This window comes from Terrapene carolina, unplaced genomic scaffold, assembly GCF_002925995.2.
Source record: "Terrapene carolina triunguis isolate 2854851 unplaced genomic scaffold, T_m_triunguis-2.0 Scaffold96, whole genome shotgun sequence".
Taxonomy (NCBI): Eukaryota; Metazoa; Chordata; order Testudines; family Emydidae; genus Terrapene; species Terrapene triunguis.
The window spans coordinates 33,284,706-33,303,387 of record NW_020664447.1 but is presented as its reverse complement, the minus strand read 5'-3'; the positions used below and the strand labels follow the sequence as shown (position 1 = coordinate 33,303,387).

The 18,682-nt window shown below is 41.8% G+C and overlaps 1 protein-coding gene across 12 annotated transcripts in view; it reads right to left on the bottom strand.

The window, feature by feature from the left end:
• GPHN (gephyrin) overlaps positions 1-18,682 on the bottom strand; it is a 662,403-nt gene that overhangs the window by 56,582 nt on the left and 587,139 nt on the right. For all 12 annotated transcript variants that reach the window (XM_026651346.1, XM_026651349.1, XM_026651348.1 and 9 more), the window contains 2 exons: positions 14,010-14,102; positions 5,041-5,096 (listed from right to left, as the gene is read on the bottom strand). In XM_026651346.1, the coding sequence (XP_026507131.1) occupies positions 5,041-5,096; positions 14,010-14,102 (149 nt within the window). The remainder of the gene's footprint in view (positions 1-5,040; positions 5,097-14,009; positions 14,103-18,682) is intronic.

Below are 18,682 nucleotides of genomic sequence, written 5' to 3'. Positions count from 1 at the left end.
TCAAAAACAGACTCCAAAGAGAGACTGCTGAACTCGAATTTATATGCAAATTAGATACAATTAACTTAGGTTTAAACAGAGACTGGGAATGGTTGGGTCATTACACTAATTGAATCTATTTCCTCATGTTAAGTTCTCCTCACACCTTCTATGGGTCATCTCGATTATCACTTCAAAGGTTTTATTTTTTCCTGCTGCTGATAGCTCATCTCAATTGATTGGCCTCTTACAGTTGGTATGGGTACTTCCACCTTTTCATGTTCTCTGTATGTATAAATATCTTCTGTCTGTGTTCCATTCTATGCATCCGAAGAAGTGAGCTGTAGCCCACGAAAGCTTATGCTGAAATAAATTTGTTAGTCTCTAAGGTGCCACAAGTACTCCTGTTCTTTTTGCGGATACAGACTAACACGGCTGCTACTCTGAAACCTGTCATTTAATTTTGCTTATTCTAAGGACAGAGGAGATCAAGTGTCTTTCAACAGGGCCTAAATAAAATGGTAATGAGAACTAAAAAAGGCACAATTATCATGTACCATATCTGGAATTCCACTAATCACAGAATCATAGAAATGTAGGGCTAAAGGGACCTTGAGCAGTCATTTACTCCACTGATTCTCAGCCTTTTTCCATTTGTGGACCCCTAAAAAATTTCGAATGAAGGTGTGAATCCCTTTGGGAAATCTTAGACCTAGTCTGCAGACCCCTACGGGTCCACGGACCACAGGTCAAAAATCACTGTTCTATGGTAATGACAACCTTTTCCTGCCCCCTAGCCAAAGTCTGCGGACCCTCAGGGTTGAGAACCACTGATCTAGTCCATCTCTCCCTGCTGAGACAGGATCAAATAAACCTAGACCATTCCTGACCCAATGGGCAGAACTGGAGTCAGAAGCCAGTAATTGGAGCCAATGGTCAAAGCAGGGTTCAGAAGTTTGGCAAGGCAGCAGGGCTGGGAAAGATTGGAGCAGAACTGGAACAGGAGCAGACTGGAGCAGGACACGAACAAGGCAGGAGCAAAGCTGGGAACAAGGCAGGCACAGGAGCAATTGTACCTGCTGGTGCCAGCAGTGAGCAGCTAGTGACCTGCTGGTGAGCTTAAATGCAGACCTGTTGGCTCCTTTCAGCCACTCAGGTGGGCTGGCCAATCAGGCAAGTCTGCTGCAGCCACTGGGTTCATTAACCTGCCTAAAAGCTGAACTGGCTAGCTGCAGGCTTAGCTGAGGGTACTCAACCCCCTGGTTCCTGACACTCTGTATTGAATTTCATCGTGCTAGTTTCAGACCAATTCTCCAATTTATCAAGGTCCTTTTGAATTCTAATCCTGTCTTCCAAAGTGCTTGAAATTCCTCCCAGTTTGTTAACATCTGCAAATTTTATAAGCATACTCTCCACTACATTATCCAAATCATTAACAAAAATATAGAGTAGTACCAGACCCAGGTCAGGCCCCTTCAGAACCCCACTAGATATACCCTCCCAGTTTGATAGCGAACCATTAATAACTACTCTTTGAGTTTGTTTTTTCAACCAATTGTGCATCCACTTTATAGTAATTTCATCTAGACCACATTCCTTTGGTCTAGATGAGTATTATAGAGCAACTTCTAACTGTTGATGAGAATGACACAGCTCTACATGACAAAAGCCTGGCTAAAATCAAGATATATCAAGTCTGCAACTTTCCCTTACCCAGTAGCCATCGGATTCAATCAGTATAGTAATCTTAAGGTTTTAAGTTATTCAAGATTTGAATCCAGATCATTGCTATGCATCTTACAAATTTAGCAAATTCACAGGTGGCTCAGATTAAGACATTTTGTGGGTTCCTCACAGAACTCTTCAGTTTTAAGAGACCTTCAGGGAAATATACTGACCCAGGAACATAGGACTTGCCACATATGCTTTATTTGTCAGTAAATGTTATCTGAAAGTCTTTTAAAAATAGTCTTGCCTTCTCCAAGCAGACAAGTGGTCCATCTAATCCAGGGGTAGGCAACCTATGGCACGCGTGCCGAAGGCGGCACGCGAGCTGATTTTCAGTGGCACTCACACTGCCCGGGTCCTGGCCACGGGTCCGGGGGGCTCTGCATTTTAATTTAATTTTAAATGACGCTTCTTAAACATTTTCAAAACCTTATTTACTTTACATACAACAATAGTTTAGTTATATATTATAGACTTATAGAAAGAGACCTTCTAAAAACATTAAAATGTATTACTGGCACGCGAAACCTTAAATTAGAGTGAATAAATGAAGACTCGGCACACCACTTGTGAAAGGTTGCCGACCCCTGATCTAATGTAGTAGCCCAGAAGTTCTCAAACTGTGGTCCACGGACCACCAGTGGTCCGCGAGCTCCATTCAGGTGGTCCGCAGATAGTTCCCTCTAAGGTGCGCGCCTGGGTGGACGCACACGAGAGAAGGAAGGTCCACCCACCTAATTAGTGAAGCCACGCAGGCGTGGCTCCACTAATTAGGTGCCTGGACCCTGGAGAAGACACACATGTAGGTGAGGTGGTGGCCTTGGGGGGAATAGGGGGTAGGGGGGTAAGAAGAGGGGGTGGGGGAATTTGGAACGTGCAGGGCTGTGGTGGCCAGAGAAAGAGGTGACTTTCCTCAGCTCCAGGGCTGTGGCTGCCGGGGAGAGATGGCTTCTTCCCAGCCTCAGCTCTGTGGCTGCTGTGGTGGGGGAGATACTTCCCTCCTTTCCAGCCCCAGCTCGGGGGCTGCCACGGTGGGGGAGAGAGGGTACGTCCATCGCATTAGAAAGGTACTGATATTAAAAGAGTACTGATATTAAAATATGAGTTGTGTGCTTTTATTTGTAGAACCAAAAAAACCCGTTAATTAATATTAAGATGTTTTTTTTATATGTAGCACTTTTATCCAAAGCTCTTTACAATAGTTAGCTAACGGTACAAACAACATTTGGAAAGATCATTCAGTGGTCTGCTGAGATCCTCAGCAATTTTCAAGTGGTCCGCAAAAAAAAAAAATAAGTTTGAGAACCACTGTAGTAGCCTATATCTGTTTTTCACCTGGAACAGATGCTTCAGAAGGCTAAACCATTATTTTATGCCTGGAATCATTACAGCCCTTATAATTTTTGTCCTAGCTATACTGTAAAAGTACATACTATTTTTGTTCATATAAGTGTCTAATAGTGTTTTAAACTTACTAAGCTATTTGTCTCCTATAGCAGCAAGTTTCACAGGTTAATTGTATATTGCATAAAAAAGAATTTAAATTCCTTCCCATTTTAAACTTATTGCCTTTTGGCCTCACAAGGAATATGTCTATGCAAATGTCAGAATTCAATGATTAGGGTCAATCGTTGTAAAATGTGCTGCATTTTCAGCTTATTGTCCAGTGAATTAGCATAATTCCTCTTTTCTGATTTATAAACTTCCAATGATGTAAAGCATCCAAACACACCTGTGAATGTGATTGGGTGTTTTTTTACAGTAAGCACTGTTGCCTGTATATTTATTACCTTCCCTTTCTTTCCTTTTTAAAATTGAACATATTCATTTGTTTTTATGTATTTGTATTTGAGAGAGTGGTATTCTATTGTGTTTTATTACATTAGTTTGCCTTTATTCTTTTCTACATCACCCCAAGTGCATTGGCACTGTAAAACAGAATGAATAAAGCTATTGGTGCTACACAACATATTATTATTATTATATTTTTGTTGTAATGTTGTCTTCATCCTCAGGTAATAGCCCAGATTCTGCAATTATCAATATGAAATATACAACTAAGAAAATGGCAATTAAGATGAAAGACGTTGCTTTGATACAGTGAAGTTGTAAAATACATAGTAATAATAATATTTGCACTTCTATAATGCCTTTCATTTTAGAACCTCAAAATGGTTTACAAACATCAAAATCCCATTTTACAGATGTAGAGAAACTGAGGTACATAGAAGCTGTGTCAAAAAGTGATTCTGTGGCAGAGATGAAAACAAAACCCAGGAATCCTGCCCGTGTGTTCCCTGCTCTTGCCATTAGAGAACATAGACCATTAATAATTATTCTAATTAAAATCCTCAGTTGTCTTAGACTATTACAGTAATCAGATCAAGCTAATGTTGAGTTTAGAATGTACCCCACTTTCATTGGGTCCTGGGGGATTCTCAAAGGCCTTTTAAAACATCATAAGGACCACACCCTTTATTCCCCCCAATCAAACTTCCTATTGTGATAAATGTACTTCCACTCCAAGGGAAACAGATACAAATCCTTTCATAACTTAGCTGCTTTTCTCCTGAACCAAAAAAGGGAGTCACTACAGAATGATATGATGTACTCTTGCTCCTCACTCAGACTAAATGTGCTGTCTCCTTAGCAGCCCTTTGTTTGTCCAGCAGCAGAGGATCTAACCAAGTGTTGAAAATGGACACATATTTGCTCCTGCCAGAACTGGGGTAGCTTGCACCACATGCTGTCTTTCACAACCTGTCCGAGACTGTAGACGGACACCAGTATGTTACAAGTGGACCCAATCACTGGATCCCACATGCGCCTAAGCCCGCAGGATAGAGCCAGGTCACTATTCCTAGCTTTGGGTCTCTAAGGCATACAGCCAGGTGAAGACCTCATATCTGCCACCCTTCCTTGAGACATGAGATTCTGCAGCCCCACTGCCTTATATTCCAAAACCAGTGCCTCAGACCACCAGAGCCCCCAGTGACTTATGCACCTTCTCTCAAAGTTCCACTTCACTGTGGATGCTCTGAGCTTCTTGATTAACCCATTCAGGAACAACAAGGCAGGCAAACAAAGAACACAGGCTTAGTCAAGGATCTTCTTACCCACAGTCATTTTACCCTCAAGAAAGCACTAGAGAGTTACAAATCTTTGCAATATAACAAATACAATCTTTGGAGCACTTGTGAGGATTCCAGAGCACAAATGCAAGGCATAAGTTTAAAAAAAAAAAAAAAAAGAAGTTAGATCCTTAGTCTTACAAGAGAAGAAAAACAACTTAGAATAAAAAGAGAAAAAGAGGAGAAAAGAAATTGTACTCACCTGCTCACCAGCTTGGGATTCCCCAATGATGAATCGATCCCCAGGGCCATCAGCAGCTGTAGGACAATACAGAAGAAAGAAGATGATAAAAAGACTGAACCATTGCAAATGGGAAAATTAGAAATCAAGAATGGGAGAACCTTAGAATAATCCAAGATTTAGTTTAGACTTGCTTCTTTAGAACCTGTATGAGAGGATATGAATATTTTGCAAAACATTTTGGACTTTTAAGTTTATTTTAAGATGTATTTATTAATTTGCTAATCACAGTTTATATAATAATATTTTCTACCACAAAATTGCTCAGATATACTCATTGTTCCTAGTTCTTGTAAGAAGTCTGGAGAGAACGTAAAAGGAAACCATTGAATATTATCTTAATATCAAAGATTTCCAATTGTATATAAGATTTTTAAGATAAAAGCCTCAACTTCATGAGGTAGAGGTAACAGCAATAGTTGGTTATCCTCTCTGTGAAACTGCCACTAGACGGGGGGCCATGATATATATATATATATATATAGCCAGCATGTTACATAACTGTTTGGAAGACAACAGCAGAATTTTGGATATCAAGATTTCTGGGTTCCCTTCCTAGCTCTGGGAGGAATGTGATTTAATGATAAGTGCAGTGGTTACAGACAGTATAGACAAGCATGTACATCTGACGCATTCACTCTGAAAGACAGTGGGGCTAAGTAGATGTGACTCGAACATACCACGTTAGAGACTTGGGTTCTGTTCCTAGCTGTCAGTGTCAGAGGTGATATTTGAACTCATGATTTCCTCACACCCAGCCCAGTGCACCTTCATTTAGACAAAAGGGAATTTTGATGGGGGAGAGCAGGTGGGCAAAGGTTTATGAGTACTGCAGTTGGAGCATTCTTAAAATTAAAGGACACATTTTACTGTGTATGTTCAAATGGCAATTTCCCAGGGCTACTCATTTGTCCATATCTGGACAGATTTTCAAGGGGACAGCAAAGATACTTCTGCTAACAAATGCTGAGTTTCTACTTTGAAGGCACTAGAAAGGTTCAAAGAAACAATTGAGAATAACTACCATATTTTCCCTGCTCTTATTCTCAGAAACACTTAAACTGTTTTTGCTGAAACTGAATATATAATTCTGAGGCAGAGACCAAACACAGAAATTATTAGTGCGAACAGCTGAAGTTTGAAGCAACTGAAATTGTGTGAAGTATTAAGTGTTAGGAGGTGTATAGGTGTCACTATGTGTTCTGCCTGTAAGAACTGTATTTATGCTTTTATAGCACCTTTCATTTGAGGATCTCTAAGTGCTTAACAAATGTTAATTAATTAAACCTCACAACAACCTTCTGAGGTAGTTGTTATCAGTATTACAGAAGAAGAATGTGAGGTACAGGAAGAGTAAGTGACTTGCTCAAGGTCTCATAGCTAGAGTCAGGAACAGAATCTGGGAGTGCTGACACTTAGTTACCTGCTCTAACCATTTGATCATGCTACACCCAAAAGTGATTACTCTATATCTAGAGGCAATGTCATCCTAGGGGAAGAGTACAGGATTGGAAGTCAGGAGACTTGGGATCTAATCATCCACCCTCAACGCTGGCTTCTCACAGAATATCAAGTCACGTTCAAGTTGTCTTTCTCCTTATCTACCAAAACAAAACACTACGCTGCATGCAAAATTCTCCCTCTAGGGAGAGGATAAGAGAGAGAACAAACCACATGTGACAGCTGTTAGTCATGTCACTCAATGCACTATTGGAAGGGGCTCTGAAACTACAGTGATGAGGGCAGCATAAGAACCTATCTAGACTAGACTAGAAATCCTGCTACCACTGAAATCAGAATTTTATCATTGATGTTAATTGGAACAAAATCGAGTGCCTGGGTTCTAATTTGAGCTCTGACAATGACTTAATCTCTCTTACTCTCAGAGACCCCATCTGGAAAATGGAAGTATTTACCATACCTATGTCCCCAAAGGGTTGTGATGTTTACTCAACTGTGGTCAGTCTCTCTCTCTCTCACATACTGAATAGTACCTTACTTCACAAGTAGCCTCACTGATTTCACTGAAATTTCACATGGAGTAAAGTACTGCTCATCACAAGTAAGGGCTGAAGAAACAAGTCTTTCACAATGTCACCAACTCACAAGAGTCTATCACGAGTCTCACAATATTTAGTATTCTAGAGTGAGGGGGGATTTGATAGCAGCCTTCAACTACCATAGATGATGGAGCTAGGCTATTCTCAGTGGTGGCAGATGACAGAACAAGAAGCAATTGCAGTGGGGGAGGTCTCGGTTGCATATTAGGAAACACTATTTCACTAGGAGGGTGGTGAAGTACTGGAATGGGTTACCTAGGGTGGTGGTGGAATCTCCATCCTTAGAGGTTTTTAAGGCCCAGCTTGACAAAGCCTTGGCTGGGATGATTTAGTTGGTGTTGGTCCTGCTTTGAGTAGGGGATTGGACTAGATGACCTCCCGAGGTCTCTACCAACCCTAATATTCTATGATTCTAAAACCCTATTGGGTTAAGAAATTTGCTTTAACCCTTAAAAGCTATTGGAATCAAGAGATTACATGAAAATCTCAGCTCTCATTAAAGAAAAAAAGTAAGTTTCTAGCCCTTCTGATGTATAGAAAAGCTTGAAAATGTGAAACGAGTGCATCCTAAAGACTCAGAAATCAGGAGGCAAATAAAAAGAATCTCAGATTTATAGTTTTAAAAAAATCTCATGATTTTTGAATATTTGAGGCTGGCAATGTTTTTGAGATCCTTAGATGGAAAGTACTAAGTACTAAGTATTATTATTACTACTACTGTAAGTACTTATTGACCCCAATAAGGGGTGTTGGAAGTGCTTTCTGCCAAATCTACAGTCTGTTGCAGTGGTGAGTTAATTTAACAAGTCTATCTGTATCTGCTATTTCAGACAAACCTCTTGGGTCTGCATTACATAATAACACTGAACAGTAAAATCTTCATTTAATTTTAAATCAGTTGTGTTCAGGGCCGGCACCAGCTTAGCAAGCAGGTGCTTGGGGCAGCCAAGGGGAAGGGGCAGCAGGTGGGCTCTTCGGCGGCAATTCGGCGGCGGGTCCCTCATTCCCCTCTCGGAGGGAAGGACCTGCCACCGAATTGCCGCCGAAGAAGAAAGCGATGCGGCTGAGCTGCCGCCGATCGCGATCGCGGCTTTTTTTTTTTTTTTCCTGCCGCTTGGGGCGGCAAAAAACCTGGAGCCTGCCCTGGTTGTGTTGGCTATTTTCTTAGCCAAATAAAATCATATTAAAAATGTAATATCAAAATCAAACCAGGTTTTTCGTTAACTAACTCCTTTCCTTAAAAAGTGGTACTCAGCTGTTAAATAAATAGCTTTGCCTACCTCTCAGATCTCCTGTATACATATTATCTTGTTCTCCAGGAAAACAGGCAGTTTGTTTCATAGTTGTTCATCTGCTTCTACTGTTCATTCCTTACCTAATACCCACAAGTGTTTGCTTTGGGACTGATTATGATGTATCTAATGGAGGGTTATAACATAAGATGAGCTGAGGAAAAGATAACAGGAGCAGATGAACTACTAAGAAACAAAAATCTTGTTTTCATGGCAATATTGCTAGCAGGGAAACATGAAGTGGGGAAAGAAAGACAGACAATATATAAGCAGATCTGTTTCTAAATAAAATACATTTCAGAGTTTTCCATGTGCCACCAATTACTATTCAGAAGTCACATAACGGATGAGCTCAAAAGTGCAACAGGGTAGGGCCGGATTTTCAATTAGGCACAGCAGGCATGTCTAGAGGCACTGGCACTCGTTGCCAAATATGTGATTTTCTAGCCCAATTGGGCTATTTTAGCTATCAGTTGCCAGGGTTTTTTAGCCGCTGCGAGTTGCGGTATTTTGGGCTATTTTGCTGCCCTGCTGCTGCTGGCCGCACTGCTCAGGAGTTCTCAAGAGGGAGGGAGCCTCCTGATCTGTCCTGCTCCCTGCCGAGATGCCCTACACACCACTTGTCTCACATCGTGCCCCCTTCCCTTAGGTGACATTTGCAGCATGCGCAGAATTTTTTCTCCCCTGAAAGAAAATGTGCTGCAGTTCCATCTTTTTCCCACCAGAGGCCACTGTGGCACCAGAACAGCCTGAGCTGGCTGAGGCTAACTGGTCTGGTGGGTGGCGACAAACAGCTAGCAGGTGGGTGGTGTGTGCATTTTTTCCTCAAGTGAAAAGTCACAGCAGCCTTCTTCAAGCCAGGTTAGGAAACAGAGTGGGCCACACAGGGCTGCTGGGGGGCTCCAGGGCCACATGGGGATGCAGGGGGGTGGGGGTGGGCTCCAGGCAGGATCATATGGAGAGGCGTGAGGGGGGCTCCAGGCAGGGTGACATGGGGGGGGGGGCTCGTAAGGTGTAAATTCGGCCCTGCACCAGGGTTTATTGATGAACCGAGAACTATGAGGTGCATTTCACTACTTTGCTGCCAATATGCTAGTAAATGATTTCAAGTTAGCATGAATCAAGATGCACTGCACTTCAAAAGTAGATTTAACTTTTATTCAAACTGAGTGAGTAGCCTTGGTTGATGTGAAACACACTCTGTGCTGCTGAAGTGCATTTCTTCATTATCTCCTCAACAACACAGGGTTCATAGGCACATAGAGATTGCCACATTGAAACAGTAATCTGGAAATCCATCTTTGATAAGCAGTCAATGCTAGATATTTCAGAAAAAATGCAAAGAAACCATAATGCATGAAATTCTGCAGTACTATATACCATAAAAGGAAATTTCTACTGGACCCCAGTGGGTAGTTCACAGTCTAGAGCATAAAAATTTATAATCTTTGTAATTGTTCATGTTGTTCATTGATCTGTATAAATATCTAATCTTAATGAAAATCTTTGTGAGCTATTTACTTCCGGAGTTTCCTGTGAAAGTGAGTTGCATAGTTTAATTAAACATTGCATTGAAAATATGTCCTTTTATCCATTTTAAATCTGTTGCATTTCAAAATATTCCCAGTAGTGAAGACCAATCAATGACAACCTTATCCAGTAACCTTTGTTTCATTTCAATACCCCAAACAGTCATCTGGAAAAATCTAGATTCCCTTACCATTCTGAGACGAATTGCTTTCAGGAAGAATGGCTACTCTGCGGTTGGCTACATTTGTAATGGTTTATTGAGTTCACATTCTGAAACCAGTCTACAAATCTGCCAATGAAAGCCTATTGAACTTACTAATTTTTGAAGGAAAGATTAATTTCACTTAAAAAAAAGTCCAACAAAGTCCCTTAACCCTTGACTCCAAACTCTCAAATAGCAAAGGGTGAAAATAACTCAGCAAAGTTGAGCCAAAACTTTTCCAACCTTTATGCCTAAGAACAGTCACAGATGGCAAGTGGTCCTGGGGCTAAGATATTCAGCTCTGAACAGGTGTTCTCTTGTATAACAGAATATTATATAACTGTACATATTTCCTTAAACTTTCAATATTAGATTTTATTTTATTTTTTGGAAACAATTTTCATTTTCTGAAATAATTAAAAAAAAAGTTAAACTACAACATAAGGAATGTGACAACCTTGGTCTCATACATAAGCCTATTTTTAAACAGTCTTACAATAGTGAGGACACATTAGTGAGGCCCATATTCGGTTTGATCAATGTGTACTGCACATTGAAAGCAGATTTGACTTTTAAGGAGCTTCATCACCCATGTAAATGCTGTCCAGAATTGCAGCTCCCATGTTTTGGGACTGCAAGAGCAGCTACTGAATTGCTCTCCCTCTCGCTGGAAGAAACTTACTGGAAAGGGATCAGAGAGTGCTGGAGAGTAGCAAGAGCCATGGTTCTGTTAACTAGCCACCTGTGCAGGAGGGAATTAGTTGCCACGTTTAATGAACTAGTCTCTCTGCCCCATGTTACCATAGAGCTAACCAAAGACACTGTCCCTGAGGCAGAATGCCTATTGATCCCCCTTCCCCTCCCCCTCCCTCGGACTGTGCAGCTTTTCACCATACCGACTACAGGACTATGCCTAAATGCCAAAATTTAACTCTTATCTGGGAACAAGATAAAGCTCCATGCATTACACCTCCAGTTTAAATAGCTGCTAATGCCTCATAGGAAACTCTGTCCTGTTCCTTTACCTTGAACTCTTGTCTCAGGGCTCAGATCTGCAAATCAACCTACCATTTTATCACCTCTGCAACAATGCCTTTAAATTTCACTGCTTGGAATCTACCTCTGCTGAAATCTTCATCCATTCCTTCATCTCCTCTTGCCTCCACTACTGCAACTCTCTTCACTATAGCCTCCAACTCTCCAGAGTTGAGCATGCACAGAATGCTATTGCCCACCTTCTTTTACATGTAAAACAGTGCAACCATATCACTCCCATTCTCAAATATCGCCATCTTTTTCTGAAATGGAATGTGAAAAACATTTTACAAATATTAATAATAATACTAATATCTGTATGGCTTTTGACCTGAACACTTCGCCAAAATTCTGGGTCTTGCAGGTTTGTATGTTAGGAGGAAAAACTGATGAAGGAGTCAGGTATTGTCTTGATGCAATCCTGTTTATTTACAAATAATGTACACAATAGTACAGTTTTCTTGGACAAAATAGGAATCAAGCAGCAGGAGATCGTTTTTGTTCACAAATCAAAGCCTCTTTCCAGCCAGCACTCTATCGAAAAGCTCCCTCTTAATTTTTTTTCAGGGTCACACTACAAGTGTTTATCTGGCTGCATCTGAGGCTTTCCTGCTGCCTTCTCTGTGTGCTTCTGTCCAGCGGGAGGAACATCCAGTGCTCTATATTAACTGCAAACTATTTCCCTGGGAATTGGCCTATTTTGTTATTGAAAAAAAGGGCTTGACTGTAAAATGGGCAATGGATGCATTTCATTATTACCTGCTTGGGAACCCAGTCATCTCGGTTATGGATCATGCCCCCTAAGATGGCCGAATGCGACGAAAGACCCAAAACTCTGATTGATGAGTTGATATCTGTCCCTTCAGCCATATGCCTCTAGGTTCAGCAAGGGAGGGGACACCTGAATGCCAACTTCTTCTCTTGGGAAGGGATGTGGGAGTCGGATCTACATCCAGTCCCCCAGGATCTGGCTTGAGGGGGAGGGTGTGTGTTGGGCTAATGTGCTGCTGTGAGCCCACTCAACAAGGACTGTTGCTCGAGAATTGGACTTTTTAGCCACTTGCAATGCTGCAACATGACACAATAATTGAACTGCTCTGGCGCTCACACCATTGCCTTTTGAGATAGATGGCTGCCATTCAATACATAAAGACGACTGTGCTGTCTGGGACAGGCCTGCGGGGCCTAATGAGACTGTTCCATGGGACATTTGGGGAACTGTCTCAATCAATTCAGTGGATTTCTGCCCTTTACTGAAGTCTGCCCTATAGTTTGTCTTGGATCATAAAGAGCGCAGTCACAATGTTGGAAATTAGCGTCCCAAAAAGCATCAGCTTTTTGGGACGCTAAGCCCCAGATAAGCTTCTGAAATCATAGCTCTGTACCTGGGAACTGGCCCCTCAGGATTCCTGAATCTAAACAGCCATTGCAGGGATGCATGGTCTGTCCTGACCACAAATTTCCTCCCATATAAACAGTGGTGAAAATGTCCTATAGATTTAACCACTGCTAGGAGTTCCTTTAGGGTGGTGAAATAATTTCTTTCAGGAGAACTTAGATATTTGTTGTAATACCCTCCAATATAAAAGGGGTTTTAAAATATGGGTAGGCTAAGACAAAAGCAGTCTCAAGAGCCTTTTTCAACTCCAAAAATGCTACATCACACTCTGCTGACCTCTGAAATGGTTTCCTTTTCTCACCAAACCTATGCAATTGGCAAACTCACAAATAAACCTTCTGTAATAGGAGCAGAACCCTACAAAACTCTACACATCTCTGAGTGTCTGGGAAGTTGGCCAGTTCTGTGTAGCCTCAGTTTTCTCTTTGTCAGTGGAAATTTCCACCTGACTGGGTGCCCAAGGTAAATTACCTCTTTTTGAAACAACTCAAATTTCTTTGGGTTCACTTTCAGATTGGCAGACTTAAGTTTATTGCAGACCATTTGTAAATGTATCACTTCCTGTTCAAATGTTTTAGCATGCACCAAGATATCATTATCCCCATTTTACAGATGGGAAAACAGAGGCACAAAGGTGAAGTGACTTGCCCAAGGTCACTCAATAGGCCAATGGCACAACCAGATCTTCTAAGTCCCAGATCAGTGCTCTGTTCTCTAGGTTATACTGCCTAAGGAGTCTTTATAGGAAAGTTCCTAGGAAAACTTTCAGTGTAATATAAAAAATATTTTAATTGCTACATCTAATTACTCTGAAGCGTGCATTCCCAGACACAATTTTGAAAATTATCAACTGTAATAATAAAAAATAATTAATAAACAAACAGTAAGATGGAATTGTAACAGTCTGATAAAATATTTGATGCATAGGAAACACTCTTAATAATAAAAATTCTAAAAAACAGGAAACTCTTTGAAATTCTCATGTCTGTCTCATACAAGAACTGCATTTCCTGGGTCTCAACTATATCATGAGGCCAGACTTCCTGCTGGGAAGTGGCAGCAAAACGGCAACTTTCATTGAAAGGGTTACCAGACCCAAGCACAGTTATAGAGAGTAAAACATTGAAAGGTTTTACTAAACATGGCTCTGTAAATATGCATTTTCACTCCCCCTCTCCCTGTTCCCCTCATTTAAAGAATTAGAACTAATCACTGCAGTCTTCCATTAAAGTGGCTGAATTTTACACAGTCATGATTTCAGTAATGATCTAGACATCTACAAATAAAATGTATAACAATAGTTATATCCAAGAAAGAAGTGCTTCTAACTGGAGCATGTAGGTGTACTAACAATCTGGGGTAATGCTGAGTTTTCAAAAGATGCACTGCATGCCTAGAGTTAAAGCATTTACCTCTGACAGCGTATCCATCTTTTACCGATGCTGGGAAGGGGGGTAGGTTGTCTTTTGCATAAACGTCTTGAGCAAGAACTCGGCCCATTCCATCTAAAAGGAAAGAAAGAAAAAAAAAAGACCATGTTCCATGTCAGTGAACATACTCAAAGGGAATAGAAGGTGACAGCAGTGTGCTCCCATGGATGAAATTCATGTGTATGTGACACATCTTGTAATCAGATCTGTCAAGCTTTTGATTTCTCTCCAAACCAATAGGGAAATAAATGGAGAGATGCAGCCTGGAAGCAGAGATGAAAGATGTGGTTCAGTCAACCTGCATTTCTGGTTAGGACAAGCTTCTTGGCATTGGATTTGGATGTACAGTATCCAGAACCAGAGGAGTCAGTTGAGTTACAGACTATGGCCTGGTCTACACCACAAAGTTAGGTTGACATAAGCTGCCTTGCATCGACCTAGTTGTGCGTATGTCTACACTTAAATTTGTCTTCCGCTGATGTAAGTGCCCCATTACAGTGACGCAGTAACACCGACCTTCCCAAGTGGCAGTGAGACACATTGATGTACTGAGGTCAATGCAGCATGAATGTAGATACTATATTACTTATGTCGACTCCAAGAGTCCTCCAGCCACTGCCCCACGATGTCCAACACTGACTGCTCTCCCAGGGGTCATGGAGACCAGAAGGCCCCCTGCCCCTTTAAAGTCCCACACATTTTTGAAATGCCTTTTGCTGATTGTCCAGCTTGGCGAGCATATCTATCTGCTCCGCCCATTGGCCCTGACTTCCCTTGGTGGGATCCTGATGCAGTGTAATAATCATAAATGTAAAGCAAGCACCACAATATTGATAGGCGCATTGATAATGTTATTCACAGATGTACAGCAAACACCACACAATTTCTAGCAGACCCCAAATCAGCAGGGCCAGGTACAGTGCAGTACACCACAATGCATTACTGTGGCTCACTGTTAAAGTGATCTTTCAAAGCCTCCCTGAGCCATATAGCTCTGGACTCAGCTCTTCTAAGAGTCCTTGTGTCTGGCTGTTCAAACTCAGAAGACAGCCGTTCCACCTCCGCGGCAACTTTTCCCCTTTTGCTTCACAGATATTTTGCAGGACACAGCAGGCAGCTGTAACCATTGGGATATATTTTCCCACTGATATCCAGTTTTGTGAGCAAACAACACTAGTGTCCCTTCAATCTACCAAAAGTGAATTCAACTGTCATTCTGCACCTGCTGAGCCAGTAGCTGAATCTTTCCTTAGTGCTGTTGAGGTGGCTAGTGTATAGCTTCATGAGCCAGAGGAGCAAGGAGTAGCCTGGGTCCCCCAGGATCACTACTGACATTTCAACATTGTCAGTGATAATCTGCTGGTTGGGAAAGTCCCTGCCTGTAGCTTTCTGAACAGTCCTATGTTCTTAAAGATGTGAGCGTCATGCACCTTCCCTGACCAGTCAACACTGATGTCGATGAAGCATCTCTGGTGCACCAATAGCGCTTGCATAACCATAGGAAATTAGTTCTTTCTGTTCATGTACACTGTGGCCATGTGCCAAAATAAGGGCTGGTGTCATCTACGGCTCCACTTCAGTTCAGGAACCTCATTGCTGCAAATCCAACCATTATGTCCTGCACATTGCTGAGAGTCACAGTCCTGCATAGCAGGAGACAATTAATGGCTCTGCACACTTGCATAACAATGGCCCCAGCAGTGGATTTTCCAACTCCAAAAGCATTTCCGACTAGTAGCACTTTGGCATTGCAAGTTTCCATCAGTGCAACTGTCACTCGATTCTCCACTGTCATTGCAGCTCTCATTTTGGTGTTCCTGCACTGGCGGGCTAGGGTAAGCTCAGCTCACAGATCTATGAATGTGGCTTTGGGCATCCAAAAGTTCTGCAACCACTGCTTGTCATCCCAAGCCTCCATTACGATGCAATCCCACCAGTCAGTGCTTGTTTCTTGAGCCCAGAAGTGGCACTCCACCATCTGCAGCAGCTCTGTGAACACCACCAACAAACTTGAATTGGTTCTCGCTATGTCCCACAGCAATCTGTCCTCCAAGAAATCATGTTCCTCCCAATTTGATTCTTTTTACAACTCTACAAATACTGGAGGATCGTGTATCCTGTACTTGCAATGTTTATCACACTAATGTAGAGCTGTGCAGGCTCCATGCTTCTGTCAGCGATGGCAGACAGTGAGGATGGCTGCTTAGGTTCGTAGGATTTTTTTTAAAAGGCGTGAAAATTATGGGATATAGATGACATTATGGGATTGAGACAATTGCATGCTGGGAATTTGACTCCTTGCTCCCAGTCACCCCTGCGCAGCTAATTTCTGTCCCACCATGCCTTGCCAGAACTTCCCAAAAGAGAGCACACTGGATGGTGGCAGACTGCACACTGGGATACTTACCCATTGTGCACCATGCTGTGCATCAACACAAGCATTCCCTGGTGAGTATGCACAGCACTGACGCAAGGAGCCATGTATGCAGCTGCACAAGCGATACAGTAACTGCGGCGGATTTATGCCAGTTAAACTTGCATCGACCAATGTTAGACATGGCCTATGAAACTAAAACAAATGTTTGCATACATTGAGACTTCTTAAAGAAACATTTACAATCTTTTTTGTATTTGTAAAGGAAAAATCTTTAACCTTTTTTAAAAACAGTATTTTTTAAAGAGAATTCTGCATTGGAGAAAGGTGCTGGATTGAGCCCTGAATACAAACATGATCCATTCCTGAACATATTTTTATGAATTGGTGTAAAAATCATGCTATAAAGTAGCTTTACCTCTAATAATATTTGTCTTATTAGAGGTAGATGGAATTGTTTTGCTCAGTAAGAAAATATGGTTGTTTGGATGTCTGTATGCTATGGTCATGGGCATTATAAGAAACTTTAGCTGGATGGAGGGACAGACAGATTTTTCAGGTACTCTTGAATTGCTAATTGAATTTTGTTACGAGGACACAGTTAAAATTGCTTAGGTGCCAGTCTTGTGTGTGCGTGTGAGACAGAGAACGTTGGTGTCAGAGTTGTTTATGTAATCTTAGCTTGTGATTGGGGTTGTTCGCTGGCACATCTTCTCTTCAATTGCACTTCACAACCATAACCAAACTATTGTTTTTGAATATATTAGGTAAAGTTACTGATATGTACTCTCAAATTTGGAAAATATACATAAAGACAAAAATGACATTAAAACAGAGTTAAAAGAGTACGCATCAGTAATTTAGGAGTAGAAAATAATTACAGGAATGTTCTGATTATCCAAAAATCAAACATTACAAACCCAGGAAATTCAGAGTTAGGCTTACATTTAAAAGAAATCCAAACACATTAAGATATGGAAATGCATAGTTAAGGCACCCAAAACAATCTTAACTCTGGCCCTAGTGAGACCATGGAATAATCGTACAGTGATGATTAATGCATTTTAGTGTTTGTCATTCCAGTTTAGATTAAACTAATTTTTAAAGATGGATTGGGGTTGTTTTCATATTTTTCCCTCCCCTTGTTGGCAGTAGAGGTGATACTATTGTTTCATTCTTTCTTTGTGATCTCCCATCTGTTGTATCCAGTCTTGTACTTAGATTGTAAACTCTTCAGGGCAGGGAATACTTCTGCTCCAGTTAGCCATGTGAAGAGGGCAGAAGACCCTGCCACCTCTCTTGAGCAGGGAATCCTTTGAGGGGAGGTGGCCCAGAAGGAGGAAGGAGTGAGGAGGACCCAAGACCCATTTGGTGCCTTGTAAACAAGGATGAGGGGAACCATAGACTCTGCCATACTTCTTAGCAGCCAGGGGAACAGAATCCTCAGTTTCTACCACCTTAAATGGGGGGGCCCACAACCTGGAGTGGGGGCATTACCATAATGTAGAGGGATGGGGCCAGTGTACAGGAAGTCCCCCATGTGGGATATGCTTAAGACCCTGAATATCCTTAATTCAGCCTGAAGGGTCCCCCAGCCTAAACTATTTAGCCCCCAACCCTGGCTCATGTTCTGTGTCTGCTTTTGCAAAGGCAGCAGAGGAGAAAGAAGCTCCAGCTTCTGAAAAGCTTATTCTTCTGCCGCTGGAGGCAATGTGGACAATTGGGGAGGCTGCTTAGAGCCACTCCACAGTCAGGTAACTCTGAAAAAGAGTGGGAGAGGGAGAGACAGGAAGGTGGTTCAATGTATGTGAGCGTGGGGGAGAGGGCTGTGTATGGGGTGAGGAGTTACTGAGGGGTTTGGGGTTTGGGTGCCAGCAGTCTGAGTTGGGGAGGGGAAGACTCATCTAAGGATGGAGGCTGTGTATGTGTGTGTGTGTGTGTGTGTGTTAAACTGCAGAGGGTGCTGTCCTGTACCTGAGGGGGAATCTTAGCATGTGTGTCATTTTGTTGGGAAAACCTTTGGCAATGTGGGTAGTTGTAGATGTGGGAATTTAGTGGGGGAACCAAGTGAGAGCCTCAGACAAGACTGTGTGTATGTACGTGAATTTCTTTTTAAGGAAGACAGGAGTATGCGTGTGATTTGGGGTTAGGAGGAGAAAGAGGGAGAGAGAGAGACTGAGTGTAAGATTTTTGAAAGGGAAATTGGAAAGTGCAGGTGAGTTTAGTTTTGCACAGCAGCAGGCCAAGCTTTTCAAACTTGTAAGTTAACTAAACCTTGATA